Here is a 17,508-nt window from a genome sequence, read left to right on the forward strand (position 1 = left end):
CGGGTTTATAAAATTGGCAATTTTCTTATAGTATCATAGTATCCTTTTCTACTGTTTCATTTACTTTTTACGATTTTACTGTGACGAAAAGTAGCTATGATTGAAAAGGTTATTTAGTGTCTGTTCAAAAGAACAATTTTCTATTGTAGTGAAAGTATAAATTTCAACAATCAAAATAATATTTTTTTCTTTCCGACAATCAGAATAAAATATTTGTTTTTTGATATTTTTTTCAAATGCCTAATATACTGTAATTTCCCACAGTACAATTGTATGTATTCCAACAGGAAACACAATAATTAATGTACATATGCAAGTGTACACAGCTTCAAGAATATCCCACAAATTCCCTTTTCTGTATATGTTCAAAGGAACTCTCTTTTCGGACCTGGGCGAGTTTCATATTGGGATATTCCACTATTACGAACGAAAATTTAAAATTATTTTCTTTTATTATTGAACTAGCGCATATTATGAAACTAATCATTTCCTGTAAGTTTATTTTAAAAACGTAAATTTGTAACAATACAAATCTTTCTATATAGCAGATTCAATATAAAAATACAGTAAAATTTATTTTTTTTTTTTAAAAAAAAGTTGAAACAAAAAAACGTCTAAAATAAATTTATATTGTATTACAATTATTTTCATTGGTCGGGATAAAGGGCGGCAAACATCTTAGGGCACCAGAACATTAAATCCAGCCCTGATTACTTGCTAATGGACGATATAGAATACATATCTATAATTAAGTAACAAGCACTAGTCAAGGACAAGAAAAACACTAGCACCCAACAATAATTAATTGTTCTTATATCATTTTGGCCCGTCATTTAGGAACGTAATTGAGCTAGGCCAAAATGATCTAAGAAGAAATAATCATTAGATTAAAGCTTAGTATTTAACTATAATGAAGTACTTATTACTCTGAAAGTTGGCCATTTGTGTATCTTTGAACCTGGCCCCATTGAAGTAATGTTATTCCGATGCTACTATGTTAAATTGATCATTTATATCTGTATGTTGGACACCCACAGTGCTAAACTGAATATTCGGTATATTTTCATTTCGTATGTGATCTTTACTGTTATGTTTTGGAAACCAATAGTGTATAGTGATAAAATTCAAAAGAGAGGGAAAAAAAGGCTTGTTTTTCCATAAATATAGGAGGGAATGGTTCACTTCTTTGCTTTTTATGACTATTAGCGGCAACTGTATGAACAAACTGGCGCCATTAAGGCTTCCCATTCATATTCTATGATTCGAAAAAACGTTAGTATCCCGATTCAGGCTTATTCATTGAGCTGTGGTTATTTCACATATTCGAAGCATTTACATTCTGGCCAAAGAAACAACTACTGTTTTGTTCTTGTCTTATGTTCCGTTTTGGTTAACTTTATTACTGTTTGGGCAAAGAAAGCTGGACAGTTGAACAAAACATGTGAGTTGGAGACGTTGTTACTAAAGGCTCTGCAGTGCAACAATTAAGGACAGTAACTGTGGCAACAAATTCGAACGTTGTGAACAAGTCATAATTCTGGTGTGTTACTACTGAGAAGGGTGGAGCAACCAATGTTTCGTAGTTTGAGGGAAATTTCGTAGGTAAATTTAGCAAAAAGGGATTTTTTCGTTAAACGTGAAAATCCAGGGAAATTTTCGCGCTCATTGATTGACTAATATAAATGCTTAAAGTTTTCTTTGCTTTTCAGAAATGAACCAATACAATAGCAACAGATGTGTGTATATGTCCAAAGTAGCTTAATTTTTTTTTTTTTGTAAAAGAAGTTAAGGAAAAAGAAGAAGCAAAAAACACAATGTGGTTCATACTACCCTTAATATAGCTAAAACAATCTTATCACATAACTTCTGTCGTAGGAATTGGACACTCAATAAACTAGGGAAAATTTTGTCAGTCGGGGTAAATTTTCTTAAGGAAACCTACGAACACTGGGAGCAATAGCGATGTTCAGAGTTTCGTGAGTCTGAGGATCTTACATCTAACATCATAGCAGTAAGGAATAAAAATAATAAATAACATACTATAGTTGTTTGTACGTAATTAAAATGTTGAAATTAGTACTTTTAAATCATGCGAATGGCCAACTTCAGATAGTCATGTTTTTACATTGGAGAAATATTGTTTTACATTACTCGTAAATAGAGACCGCATGTTAGTGCTTGATGCTAGAGATATAATAAAAATGATTTCTCTGCAGCTCGTTTGGGGACGTCTATGCTTCAATTTTAGCAAAATATATTTAAGCTGTTTTGTTGTATATATTATAGCTTAAATACCTAATATTTCCTATTCTTTGGATTTTCTTCAAAATGAAGACTGCACTGGAATAACTACGTAGACCACCTCTGTAATAAAGGTTTATGTCGCTTCATAAAGATTTTAAAATGGCAAAAAATGTACTTTCTGCAGGTCAAGGTCGAGCTGCACCCCAATATACAGAAAGAATGTTACTTCAAGAAATATGAGCGAGATTAACTAACTAACTCTATGGCCTATGGAACCCGGAGGTTCAATGCCGCGTTCACAGAAGCTCTCCACTGACTTCTATCCGTAGCTAACTGCATCGAGTTTCTACTTTGTATTCCAATCTCTGCGAGATCCATCTTAATATTGTCCTCCCATCTGCGCCTAGGTTTTCCTAATGGTCGTTTTCCAATTGGTCTTCCAGTCAAGACTTTGAAAGCGTTTCTACTTTCTTCCATTCTAGCTACATGATCCGCCCACCTAAGCCTCCTAGACTTGACGACCCTAACAATGTTGGGTAAACCATATAAATTATGTATTCCTCGTTATGAAGTTTCCGCCATTCTCCATTCCCGTTCCTCTTGGGTCCGAGTATTCGTCTCGGGATCTTGTTCTCAAATACTTTCAGTCTATGTTCTTCCCTCAGAGTAAGTGACCATGTTTCGTAGCCATACAGAACAACAGGCATGATTATCGTTTTGTATATTTTAAGCTTCAAATTCTTCGACAGAATTCGCGACGACAAGAGATTTTGAACCGAATAGTAACACGAATTCCCTGCTTTTAGTCGACATTTAATTTCTCCGTGAATATGATTTTCGTCTGTTAATATTGATCCTAGATATTTGAAAGTATCCACTTTATCAAAAGTATTATTTAATATTTTAACGCGTCCACAATTTGCCGTATTATTCCGGTCCCGACGCACTTCCATGTATTTAGTTTTCTCTGCATTTACTTCTAAACCCATGTTCCTGCAAGCGTTTAATAAGATATGTGAGCGAGATATTGCCGCTAATAAGAACGTAGATAAATGAGAGAAAATTGAACGCGTGCTGAAAAGTGAAAATACAGCAATTCGTATATTCTTGTTTGCTTGCTTTAAATGTACTTTGGTTACATCCTTGAAAATAGAAAGCTTGTTGTAGATTAAAAAAAAAAAAAGTTGTATGATTAGACATAATCATGAATTGCAACATGAAAAATACGTCACTATCATATGGAATTGCAGTTAATGATTTCTTGTGATAGACAATCAAAATTTATTAAATTAAAATATACTTAGCAATTTATCTATTCATTGGAAAATAGTATCTTCTCTCTTCGGACTGTTGCATATAAAGTGCTGTAAAACTTTAGACTTCTATGTGAAGTGATAAAATGCTCAAAAATATGCTTCTTTCTTTAGAATAAAATATTTTCTACAAATAACAATCGGATATTTTTATATTCTTTGAACCAGTGGCTTAATTTCATTGGATGTTTATTTTCATTATTTCAATTAGATTTTAAGGCCTATTTTACATGTTTAGTGACTGAACACCCAGCCTGACAATGAAACAGTAATATGTAGAAAATATTTCTGCATTAGAATTACAAGTTATTACAATTTGTTTTTGCTTCAAAGTGCACGAAATTTTCTGTAAGGTGGTCATTTGTAAATCATAATTTCATCATTGACCCAGATGATCTCCCTCGTCGTTAGCTTTTTTGACGATTTTGCGTTTGTTCGATGAGGACGAGTATATGCGACACGTGCGTTTTCAGATGAGGCTGCATTCTACACTTTCGGGGTAGTGACCAGGCAATCTGGAGTTCAGAAAATCCTCATGTTCTCTCAGAAAAGATTAGCATAGAGCAAAACTAGATGAATGGTGCGATTTGAACCCAACCTTTATTTCCCTTTTTATTTTTTGCGAAGTTATTTTAATAAGTTAATGTTTACCTACATTCGTTGGAAAATTTCGTGGCGTATAAAACTAAATGACTTGTAACTCATTGTGGTTTTCCAGCAAGAATGGTGCTCCGCCGTACTGAGGGTTACTCGTTCTCGAATCAAACATTTCTCAATAGATACATTAGGCAAAATGGCTGTCCAATCTAGCTACATGTTCCCAAGGCATTATCTTTTTGTGTGTGTGTGTGTGTGTGTGTGTGAAAGAGAGAGAGGGAGGGATGTTTGCTATAAATAGAGTTCATGTGACACGTAAGCCGATTTCGACACAATAGAGCTTTTCGCACTGGGCCCCTAGCCCAGGTTGATCCGAGTTAGCACATCTTCGTGAGTGCGAAACCACCGGCGCTGAATGACGTTAAATGGAGCTATAGATGTGCAGCTTGGAAGCGTACTATAATATCTTAGTATAGTAATTGGTGGCAGGTATTGTAAGAACATACACGCAAACTATTTACTGCCAAAGCATGCTTTAAAAGTTTGTAAAAGCAAATTTAAAAAGAAAAAAATATTGATGTCAATTTAAGGAAGAACATCGCAGTTTCTTAATGTTTTTAACAACTTCTCCGATCAAGGACCCATTGTATCATATTGCAAAAGCACCATCCGTGGTGGTGGTTGTAAAGTTCCATTCACGTTCATTTTTTGTTATTAAAAAAAAAAAACTGCTGCCTGAAAATGACGAATTCGTTCCATTGCTGTCATTTCAACTTCAATCTTCCTTTTGTAAGCTTTTTCCCAGAGGAGGGTTGGGGGAGAAGTATTGAATACTGTCTTGTGATTCTATCCCCTATCTAAGAATTCGACTCGTCTATAGTGAGCCTTGTTAAACGGAACCACCAGCAAACATAAAAGTAGTGAATCTATTCACATTCTAGATCTTTTTTCTGGATAATTAGAATTCTCCACATCTCCATTGACGACCCTTGTACAGTCCTGCGCTAAAGGAGCAAGCATCTGTTGTGGAATAAAAGGTTTTAATTTTTTTCCAATAAGGTCAGATTAAGGTTATCAATAACTTTTATTCAGAAATTTTTTTAAAAAATGATTCGATGAATTTCCAGTTTTAAGAAAATCATCTATGAGCTCTTTCACTTCAGAGCCCTACTCCTTAAGCCCAACAGACCTGTATTCAAGTTGGAATCTTACTAATTCATTTGTTTTGTCCGACGCCTCCTTCTATCAGGTAAGCCTGACTGCAACTTCCCGTCCAGAAATAAGAATAACTTAGAATAACCTTAATGTCTGACACCACTTAGCCTAAAACGGTTGTTCTTTCTCTAAAGTGAAAACCACCACTCTGGCTTCTCTGTCTTATCGTGTTTGCTCTCATTTAAAAAACTAATCCGCTTAGATCACTCAAAAATTATTTTACTTTAGAGTGTGAAGCTTATCAGTCAGTCTTATTTCTCTTCCATCTAGAAGAAATGGGAATCACTTATACCAAACTGCTAAAAAACCAATTCATCCCACAGTATTTTGGCCAATTAATGACCAGGAGAAAATCACTTATTGCTTGCTGCTAGCCATCACTGAGGCTAATCTTTAACATTATTTAATGTAATACGAAGAAAGAAAAATGTATTGCCATCACTCAGACATCAGAAAAATTACTTATTTTCTGTCTTTGGTCATCACTTTGACCGATCTCTACATAAAGATAGGAATTTTTTTTTTTTTTTTTTTAATCAAAGGCGATGCGGATCTTCAACAAACTGTTAAAGAGGCTTTTAATAGCCCTACTATCCGTCTAATCTGAGGGTCTCTTTTATATGTCGGATTTGCTTTCTCTTTTTAAGGCTAATGATTTTGACTTTTAAAAAAATCGCAGAAAAATATTAGTGTTTAGCCAAAAGCCTCCGAAGCGTCTGGAAAAATTCCACCGAGTCGCTAAGCAAGTAGTCTGTAAAGAAAGAAAAAAAAAACTTTAAATGCTAAAAGAAATCTACAGTTGAGCGTATACAGATACATAATATTAAAATTAAATAATATCTTAAATCACCTAAAATATTTAAATTATATGCATAAGTAAATATATATCTGGCCAGACCCTACCTATAATAACACAAAACCAATTATTCACAGATTACCGATTTCACTAGTGCTGATATTCAGGGTTACCAGGTACCTGGAGAACCGAGAAAAGTCAGGGAATTTAATTGTTAATGGTACAAGAAATCAATAACATTATTTTTACTTCTCTGCTTTTAATCATGCAAAGCGTTGTGAGTATACTTTGCTTTTACGACCGAACTCCCTAGCATGAAGGACTCGAAGAATTTAGACGTTCAACTGAATTTGGTTGTCACAATATTAATGCTAATCCCTATCCTGTAAATACTCTCAATCTCTGTTTGATTATAGAGCTCTCCCTCGTGGCTAAGCGGTTAGCGTACGTATCTTTGGCGTGGGAGACCCGGGTCCGATTCCCGACGGGAGTTCCTATAGTTCGGATTCCACTTTCAACTGTAGGTCTACGTTTCATATAGCCTCGCTGCTGAACGGGACGCTAACTGAAAATCAAATCAATCTAATTGTTTAAATGAAGATGGGAGAAGATTGGGTAGATAATAGAAAGACAGCTTATATGAAAGATTTTTTTTTCCTCAGGTTTAATGTTTGTTTGATGCTTGCAGCCTTAGATTTTAGAACTTGTGTGTTAGAATTAAAGAAAATAATTACATTTTAGAACCAATTAAGAGGAGCATAAAATCAGGTTTTTACCAAGTTACTGAAAACTTTTTAACTCATGAATATGTACATTTTGATAATAATAGTCCGTTTGCAGAACCACTCATTGCATTTTCTGTTACGGGTCATTTTCACATGCGTTTAAACAAATTTTCTTCTGAGAGAGAAATGTGCATCCGATATTTAAGCTGAGACATGACCAATACGGTCTATTAAGAGTCATTTTCATTTGGGAACTGGAATAACTAATCTCACGAACTGTTCCTACGCCAGCTGTCAGTAGGATTTACACATTTCCTTCTCAAAATATGTGTTCTTTTGTAACGCATGCGAAAATGGCCCGTAATAGCAAATGCAATAAGCTGGTTTTGTAGACGGACTACTCATCTAAGTTGAACTGCAAACGGTATTATAAGCTGTTTTATTTTTCTTTTAACGCCTTTCCCTATTTATCAGATTTATATTTTATTCGATCGATTGGCTTTGTTTATTAATATTTGATTTGACTTTTAATATTATTTAATTGTATTTTCAGAATAAATTTTAAAAATGTCGAAGAAAATTTTTCGAATTAAGTGGACGGATTCCACACTGTATCCTGAATAGAGCATGTGGTTGAAGAAAATCCGTATAAAGCGTATTGTTTCAGAAGACATTTGAATTAAGTAACATGGGTCAACAAGCTGAGATAAGTCATTCAAAAAGTGCTAAACATAGAAAGATGGCAGATAAGGGAAACAAACTAAAAGTTATACCACAATTCGTAGCAATAACAAAACCTTCTTCCCCTGCCAGTATAAGTGAATCCAGTGATTATGAGTGGAAGAAAATTTCACATGAAGTATCAGCTGTATCAAAATCAAACAGCATGTTTGTGTTATCAAAGAGGAGGTAACAACCGCTAAAATCATATGGGCAGTGAAGATTTTTAATTTAACTCATGCACTAGTTTGAATACGGTATTTCAACGTATGTTTCCTGATAGTGAAATAGGTCAAAAGTTTTCAATGTGGAGAACAAAGTCATTCTATGTTGTGTATGGCTTGGCGCCATATTTTAAGTCCCAGTTACTTGAAATTCCTAATTAACTTCCAAATATAGTTGTTCCCTTCAATGAGTCTCTAAATAACGTAATTCAGCAAGGACAAATGGATGTACTTATTCGTTTTTCGGATAATGCGATTAACTAAGTATTAGTTAGGTATTTGAATTCTGTGTTTCTTGGTCATTTTATTGCGGAAGATCTTCGTAGCAAATTCAAAGCAGCTCTTAATGAGTTATAGTTTTCCAGAATAATACAAATTTCCGTAGATGGACCCGGTATCAACTGGAAATTTCACCGTAATTTGTCTGCTGAAATTACACAAGAATGAAGATGGTGCCAAACTCTTCTATTTAGGTTTTTGCAGTTTGCATATCGTTCATGGATTACTTCAAACTGGACATGATGGTGTTAGCTGGAATATTAATAAAATTTTGAAAAGTTTGCACAGATGCTGCTGACTTTTCAAGGACAGCCATGTACGCCGGGGAGATTTCATATCGTGCACAGGCATTAATAAATTTTCCAAGAAATTTTGCAGTTGGCACTAGGTGGAGAATGTTGAAGTTGCTCAGTGCACTATTGACTTACTACAAGAAGTACTTGGAACAATTTAAGAAATATCGTCCAAAGTATTTAGGTGAAATTGTTCAGAGAGAGAGAAAGAAAAGAGCAATTGATGATTCGCTAATCCTGCCTAGATTGGCTTTTGTGTGTGTGTCTATCAGTGCTGATGTTGAACTTTTCTTTAGTTAAATTCCTAGCGGGGCCACGGGGGCTCAGTGGTAGAGCGTTCACCTCTGGTGCTTGGGGTCCCGGGTTCGATCCCAGACCCCGCCAAGTGAACTTTGTGGTGGACAAACACCGTGTGCGTGGGTTTCCTCGGGGTTCTCCTGTTTCCTCCCACTTTCTTCATTCCACCATTTCATTCGTTACTCATTATCACCGTCTCCTTTAGCCTAACCGGCATAACCGTGGGACGTAAAACTCAAAGATTTTTAAATTCCTAGCATCATTTTTGTCTATAGAATTTGAATATTTAATTTGTCGCCTTATGAAGAGATTTATTAAAAAGTGAAGCCTTAATAGAAGCGGACACGACCTTGAAACTGTTAAGAGTATCTGATTAAAATAACCTTCGCTCTTTTTCTAAAGTTGATATAGGATTTGCGGCAAAGAAATTTTTAAAACGTAACTTCCTGCTAGAATGTAGAAAATTGTTGGTATTAATGTGTAGGAAGATCTTTGAAAAAATGCCCAATGAAATATAGGTTTATGCGCAATGTTCCTTGCCTCATTCCGAGAGAGATTCATGTAAATGGGAATTTGTGTGAAAGTCGTATGAACTATGTTTTGCGAGAACTATTATGAGAAAAATCACATTCTGCTACAAACTACAGACGAAGCAAAATGTCGTACAGTAAAATGTGTTCTAAATAACAGAATGGAAGGATAAGTTTGACAGATTCAACCCTGAAACTATCGACTCGACACTTTTTATCACATTTATTCGGAAATAAGTGACGAGGTGGAAGAAATGTGGAAAGTAATGAAAATTTTACTTATTCTTTCTCACTGAAATGCGAGTATTGAAAGTGTTTTTTCTATTAATATGGAGTAGATGGTAGAAAAGATTTGTTATGTTTCAGTAGTAGCATAGAGATTAGTGTGTGATTGTCTAAAATGTTCTGGGGAACCTTGTATTGTGGAAATAAATGGAAAAATGCTTCAATCCGTTCGTGCTTTATGGAAGTGGTATGAAGAAGCCATGAAGAAAAAGCGTGCCGGAAAAAATGCAGTTGAGTCGAAAAAGCGTGAGCATAAACGCATCGCCGATCAAATTACTATACCAGAGAGGAAGAAAGCAAAGTTATCAAAAGAAACTGATCTAGAAACAGAAGCTATCAACGTGGAAATTGCCATCCTGAGAAAATCTCTTCCGTAACGCAGTGAAAACTTGTTGCAACTTTTGTTAGTTACAGTATTTTGTATGCTGGGTTCTGTTTATTGCCATCAAAATACATCACGTAACTTTCTGTTAATAAAGCATTTTGTTTATATAAAAATATGTAAAAAGTACACCGAAAGGCAAAGGGTGGATGCTGTTGTTGACCTTTCTGTGTATTGTTTTCTAATATAAGTATTAGCTAATAAAGATTTTCTAATCTTAGAAGCCAAATACACCAGAAACTTAAGAAATTCAATTTGGAAAATGTACTCTACAGACCTGAAAAACCTGGAATATTAGGGAAAATGAAAATAGAAAATTCCTGGTAACATTAAAGAATCAGTAATGGCAAAGAATCGCCCTCATAACTATATGTACCAGGTGTATCAACAATCCGAGTCCATAGGCCAACACAATTATGAACAAAGATACGAAAAACTGGAAAGAGGGAAAATTAGTTTGAAAAAAGTGATTTTTCAATATAAAATAGTGGAAGTTTTCCAATCACACTGTCCATTTGGGCTCTACACTGGTAAGCCACTTTATGTTAAATAAAAGAGCAACGTTTCCAGTTCAACATACTATTTAAACAGAACGTGAGGACATGCAAAAATAACACGGAGAACGTGCACATTGTTGTGTGAGGGAACCTCGAATCAATTTCCCAACAATCTTATGTTGTTGGTACGGTGAGGGTCTACGGAAACAACTTGCTGAACTCACAACGTTCCTTTTTCATTTAACATAGCTCACCTTACTAGTGAGGAAAGCAAACGGCTGGTGTGATTGAAAAAAGAATCCATCATTTTTTCGTATCTTTACTCATAATGGAGTTGATCTATGACCCCGGACTTTTGATACACCCTGTATGTAACGACTAACGGAAGCGCAGTTAGTAAGACATCTACCTACCAACCAGACAAGCCAGGTTCTGTCCTTGGTAGAAGCAGGTTTCTTGTCCTCGTTCTAAAGCATTTCTAGGTAACCCGAATATCTGGGGAAGCCTGGTGAGTAAAGACTGCTGCTATAGTGCTGACTACATGCTGAAGTGGAGAAAATCTATTGCATGAGCGTCTCTGGCGTGTTAAAATTAAGGAGGACAGCAGAAGAAGAAAGAACTTGTGGGCCAAACAATATAACTTTACGACAAAATCAAAAGGCAATGTAGGAGCTATTTGAACTAATGGTTGCAGACTCCGGTTAATATATCTACCAGTGTAATTCTTGTTCCATTGCAATTTGACAACTTGCTGCAGATATAAAAGTTTACATACTGCTACTCTTTGAGAACCTGTTTATCTTTGTTTTCTGTCCACCATACTTCCTATCGCACAATGTATTCTCCTCCAGCAGTGATCTTACATTGTTCTAACTATGGTATATTCAGTTATGTTTCTTCTTTCCTTAGTTATTCCCAGTGTACCTCATTGGTTTTCGTACCACCTAGCAAAGTTTCCGTTCTTTTCAGCATATAGTCCGTTTCAAATAAGCCTTCTCTCACATCACTACCAAAAGCGCAATCCAACCCTTGTTAGGACGGTGGTCGGTGGATGTTGTCCGATGTCATTAGGTAGAAGAAACAAAAGGAAAGAAAAACAAGTGACAAATAAAGACAATGTTATTACTTTTTGTGATAAATAAAAGAAATCTGGAGGAAAGGAGACGTTTGGCAACTTCTTTTCCTCTTTCTAAGCGAGGGTCACCTACTGTTTTGTGAGATTTATGGCCTGTTGACAAGAAACAGAAGCGTGTGGGTGTTTTGTGGATTTCCAAGAATCGAGGCGCTCTTATTCTGAAACCAAGTATACAAATATCAGAAAATTCAAGCGGTTGCTCCCACTTTCCCTAATGTTAAACATTTTTGCCCCATAGCCTACACTCAACATTTTGAGTCTGTAGAAGGTTTGTATCCAGCAACCTATAAAATACGCTTGTCATTATTAAAATTTTTAGCCTTTTAAATTACGATTGTCATTACCTTTGCTTCTATTGTATACTTCCTTGGCTTTAGTGGCTTGTCTTCTTAAATCATTGCTCAACTTTCGATACATTATTTCCCTCCTCTGTTACAACTTCCTTCCCCGTACTTTTCTGTTCATTTTTCCCCAAAATTCTGATGTTCTCCCATCACGATATTATGGGATTACTTGACACGCGAAATGTCCTCACCATCAGAAACTTCCAGTGTCTGTTTCTTCTATTTTCTTCGAAGTTATGTGTGAATCTTTTCACTTTGCTATCTCCAAACTTTAGCTCTCGAAAGAGAACTTTCATGCTGTTTAAACTGTTTCGAAACTAATCCTCTATTATTAAACAGTTTGAATTCTCTGATCATCGAATAGAGACTTCCAGGTCTCTTCTTTTGTGATGATTAAGCTTTTTGACAATAGGTAATCAATTCTTTATTGCTCTCGTTTCTCGCTTCTAAACCATACTACTAATTTTATATTGCCATCGTATTTTCGTCTTACGAAAGTCTTCATATCACCTACTAAAATTACGCATTATGTGCTTTTTTCACTTCACCTATGATTTCTTCTATTTTCTCACAATTTTCTTCTTCTAAAATTAGATACATTATGAGTTCCAAAATACAAGAGAAGAAATATTTTAAGAATTAAAGTATTTACATGGAATAAGCAAATAGATATGAAGAAAAAAAACACGTGGCGTAACGGCCCGACTTGTGGGCCTGAGCCACTCAACGCCATCTGTAGCGATGAATACGTGGTCAGCGCGCCGCGTCACCCTATCGGGAGCTTTCTAGACCTCGTGCCCGTCACGTCTTTTTATTTACGTTACTCCCCAGTTTTGCCTCACGACGGTGGGTGGATGCCGAAAATTGGGAAATCACCGGCCGGGAATCGAATCCTGGACCACGCGAACCTGAATCCAACGTTCTAACCACTAGACTTTTGTGTCCCCCAAATAGATGTGAAGAACAAATAGAATATAATTGCGGTATTAAGGCGGTGACAGTTCTTCCATTCTTACTATCTTTAAAACATATCAACTTCCATTTAGCTATGGGAAGAATAAAACCTTTTAGTTTTATGTTCCATGATTATGTTCTGCAGGCTAAAGGAGGTAGACGATTAATGAAAGTGAATTGTGATTATGGTGGAATGAGAATGTGGGAGGACACGAGACACCATCTACGGGCATGTTAACCACACACTTTCATGACTTCTTACACCAGATTTGAGCACTGTAACACTGAGCTACCGTGTCCCCCCATTGGCTGTAGAGTGCAAAAATTAGAGTGTATACACGTTTACTACGTAATAACACAACTTTTTTTTTTTTTTTTTTTTTTTTTTTGCTTCACAAACATGTTCAATCTTGAACTAATCCACCTCCTATATAGAATGAGGAACACTGATTTCCTCCTATATGTAACTATAAACTTAAACTAGCTCTTCGTTCAACAAAAGAATATGTAATAATAATAATATTTTCTGTCAGATGATAAATATATATCTTACATTATTATATTAATTAAGAGGATCAAAATTTGAAAAAAGTACCTGTACTTATCTTCACACAACTTGCGATTCCCAGTTCAGAAGTTTTTTTTTACGTGAATCAGAATAATTAACACTCAATTGGAAATAACTGTCATTCTGTGAGAATTATATCTAATGTAATGAATACTATTTAGTTGCTAATTGAGTCAGGCTTCAAACGTGTTAAACGAAACTTAAGTCACTCTATAAAGAATTGATGCGGACGCTACTGTTTAGATTGCTTTTATATCTTTGTGTAGATTATTCGTGCATATATTTGTAGATCGATTTATGTGCTATTTAATTTATAAAGATGTATTTTTTATTTCAGAAACTGGAAAGCTTACAACCTCAAGATAAAACCCAACAAACGATGATAGTGATATGGGTGATTGAGTTGTTCCTGAATCAGCTTGGAACACTGAGGGATGCGGGGAAGGAAAAGACCGAGGAATATGAGATTCTACAAGCGGAATTTGATCAGTTTCTAATGAAGAACCAGGTAATCTTCAAAAGCCTCTCGAATACTTTCAAATTTATTTTTGAAATTTTAAAAAATGTTTTATTCTCTCGAAATGGTCCATTTTTCCTTCAATTGAAAATGTTTTCACAAATGTTCACAGTTTCCAGACAAACGTAATAAATTAGACTGTGTTCCAGAGGTATGTAATCTTCTTTTATTTGTTCCAGAGGCCCGTATCCTTCTATAATTTGATGTTAAAAGAAAATGTTCTCGTTATTCTTATATGTTTCAGAACATTTCCAGCTTTGGGCGGAATTTTTCCTCAGTCCTCTTCAATCCTTTCTGATTAAAACAATTCAATATTTAAAAAAAAAATAAAAATAAAAATAAAAATAAATGATGTGGACATATCCACACACATCTTCAAGTTTTTATGTTTCTGGTTCAAATAGTTTCGGAGTAATGTAGGGACTGTTTGTCATTCGTAACGAATAATTGTTTTTCTTTGTACCTACCTGTGTTTTAGGCTGTGACAGACATTCATATTCAACATTAAAAAAAGGTTACGTACATTGTTTGAGAGTAATTGAGTGAAGTAAGTAAGTTATAATATTCATATAAAAATTGCTCTTTAAAAAAACAGACATTTTAAATTTTAAAACTTGGTCTTTTCAACATCAAGTTGGTGTCTCAATTGTGCGCTGCACGGAACAATCATAATACATTCTTCACTCTCTGTCTCTACTATAAGCACCCTTCCCTCTCACCAAAGAAAAATCGATATCTCTCAACATAGTATTATTTTCAATAATTCTAATTGGGTTAAACTTTTTTTTTAGAGTAGTCTTGTATCACGTTTAGCCAACTGAAAACTGCTGCTATTTTTAATGCTTTTATTTATTTATTTTTTTATATAGTAAAAAGTCAAATATTTTACAGTAACTTACGTGCTGTGAATTATTTCTAGATATATCTGCAAGTTCCTGTCCACTATTTCATTTGCAGACACGTAGTGTGTCATTATTTATTTTTTCTTAAGGAAATTTTTAGTTCATTCTACAAGGTTGCGATTAGATTGGATAGTTAGAACAGAAATGAATGGAAGAAACGTACCCCTTTTTTTTTTAAATACAATATTAAAATAACACTAAGGGAAACTTTTTTTGTTTGTTTATTTTGCCTGTTGCTGTAAATATTGCGAGGTCAAAACGCTCTTATGTATAGTTTCATAAGCGCCGATGTTAAAGAAAACATTGGTGGGGGTGGGGGACTAGAGTTACCCACGAGACAAGACAGAGCTCTTTGAATAGAAACAAATCCACTTTTCGACGTATCACTGTGAAACATCTTTTCAAGACGAGACAGCCTCAAATATTGACTTAGGCAACTCTAGAGGATTCAGTTAGTGAAAATCGAAATAATAGAAATGATAGATGCTGGGTTGTTTAGTTGAAAACCAACTGATTTTAATGAGGAGCATATTTAGAAATCTTTAGGCTTTAGACAACTATTAACCTGAGCCTCCACCCCTTCCCCCCTCTCTTGAGCAGAATAACAAGTTATTCCTCTACTCTGCTTCTTCCACTCCTTCTTTCCTTTTATAGATTTCTTTTCCCCGTCCCTACTGTAATAACAATAAACCACTAACAGCTCGTTGCTATGTAGTTGCACCAGTCAAAAATAAGGTTCATTCAGCACTTGCTTCGTTCTTACTGCAAAATGATCCATTTTTTAAAAAAATTACGCAATTAATACTGTTCACCGCCGGAAAAAAAAAAAAAAAACTCACTAAAACTCCTTTATCCTTTTTCAGGAAATCGCAGCAGCAACAAACCATTGCAATAACATTATTCTGTTAGGACTATGTTAATTAGAACACCTAAACGACAAGAAATTTTAACAAATTTAATATTTTGCAGCAAGAGACAAGGGAGTCATCGTAACTTAGGTATTAATAAATCAACAAAAAATTCTGCAACAATAAACAGTTGAAACTGGGAATAGGAAAAAAAATAAATAAATAAATAATAATTTTTCTCCTCTCTTATCGATGAAAATTCTTAAAGAAAATTTTTGTTCATTATCTCATTAGTATTCATTTTTTTTTCGAATAATTAAATTGAAACAAGACTGTTTAAGTTGCAATCAAATCATCATAATAGTTTTAAATTCGTAAATTGCCTGCACGCTAGGGACATCTGTTGGCGTCAGACGGGCAACGTAGCTACCAGCATCTATTAGCATCATGATGCACTGACAGGTGTGTCTTTTATAAGTACGATGTATTGAATTGGGTTTTATTGCATTCAATGACAGTTTACATTGGCTGATTGTCATATGGTATAGAACATGTCAATGATGTGATTATGTAAATATATATTCATCTTATACTAGAAACATAACAACGTCTACAATATTTCCTAGATGATTGAAAAACATGATAATATATATATATATATATATATATATATATATATATATATATATATATATATATATATATATATATATATATATATATATATATATATATATATTTTCCAAATTAGAAAAATGTAATATGCACAAAAATTACATTTACGACTTAGCAGAACCTAGATTAGTTTGCAAGTATTCCTCCACACTGTAAAACGAGTGCTTTAGCAACAAAGTACATACTATACTGACTTTTTGAAACTTTCGTGTTTGGCAGAGTTAAAGAGTTGTACACCTTTGTATGCAATTGTTTTAGAAAACAAAGTTGTATTACGAAGAGGAATTTGGAGATGTGACTTCGTTCTCGTATTAAATACATGTTTATCTGAGTTCTTTTTGTACAGTTCTTGTTTCTTTTGTTCTAATTTTGTGTTTACCATGTTTGATGGAGTATAAGATTCCTCACCGTATATCCAGTCACATGTCTTGCTTCTTGCGGTCCATCTCCAGTGCTACGAATCAAATGACTTTTTTCTTCCTTTCTTTTGTAGAAAGCAAGAAGTTTTTCTCTAAATTGTATTTATGTATGTTATTATTTTTTATTTCGTCTCTTCTAATTTTAACCAGGAACGGGTGAAAAACAACAGAAGCACAGTGTATAACTTAATGTCAAGTCATGGAGACAAGGAAAATATAGTTCGTTTCACTCAAATGAACAAAGATTATGAACGAGTTATCCAGCATTACATCCAGAAAAATAACCATTTAGACGGTAAGTTTATTAAAATTATGCAGTACCGTATTTTATTAAGCTATAGGTCTTGGTTTTGTATTACCGTATGCTAGTTTTGTGTTTATAGTACTGTAAGCTATAGGTGTCAGTTTTGTATTAAATAGTGTAAAGACAAAATGGCAACAACAGAAACTAATTTGAGCAATATTAAAGCTGTTATTATTATTATTACTACTACTACTACTACTACTACTACTACTACTACTACTACTACTACTACTACTACTACTACTACTACTACTACTACTACTACTACTACTACTACTACTACTACTACTACTACTACTACTACTACTACTACTACTACTACTACTACTACTACTACTACTACTACTACTACTACTACTACTACTACTACTACTACTACTACTACTACTACTACTACTACTACTACTACTACTACTACTTACTACTACGCACTACTGGATCCTCT

At 34.5% G+C, this 17,508-nt stretch overlaps 1 protein-coding gene across 1 annotated transcript in view; it reads left to right on the forward strand.

Moving 5' to 3' along the window:
• Window positions 1-17,508, forward strand: part of dor (vacuolar protein sorting-associated protein 18 dor) — a 184,034-nt gene that overhangs the window by 131,189 nt on the left and 35,337 nt on the right. Inside the window, 2 exon segments of the mRNA XM_081731640.1 lie at window positions 13,736-13,906; window positions 16,910-17,054. Of these exon segments, the coding sequence (XP_081587766.1) occupies window positions 13,736-13,906; window positions 16,910-17,054 (316 nt within the window).

This window comes from Thermobia domestica, chromosome 11 (assembly GCF_964235325.1).
Source record: "Thermobia domestica chromosome 11, izTheDome1.hap1.1, whole genome shotgun sequence".
Taxonomy (NCBI): Eukaryota; Metazoa; Arthropoda; class Insecta; order Zygentoma; family Lepismatidae; genus Thermobia; species Thermobia domestica.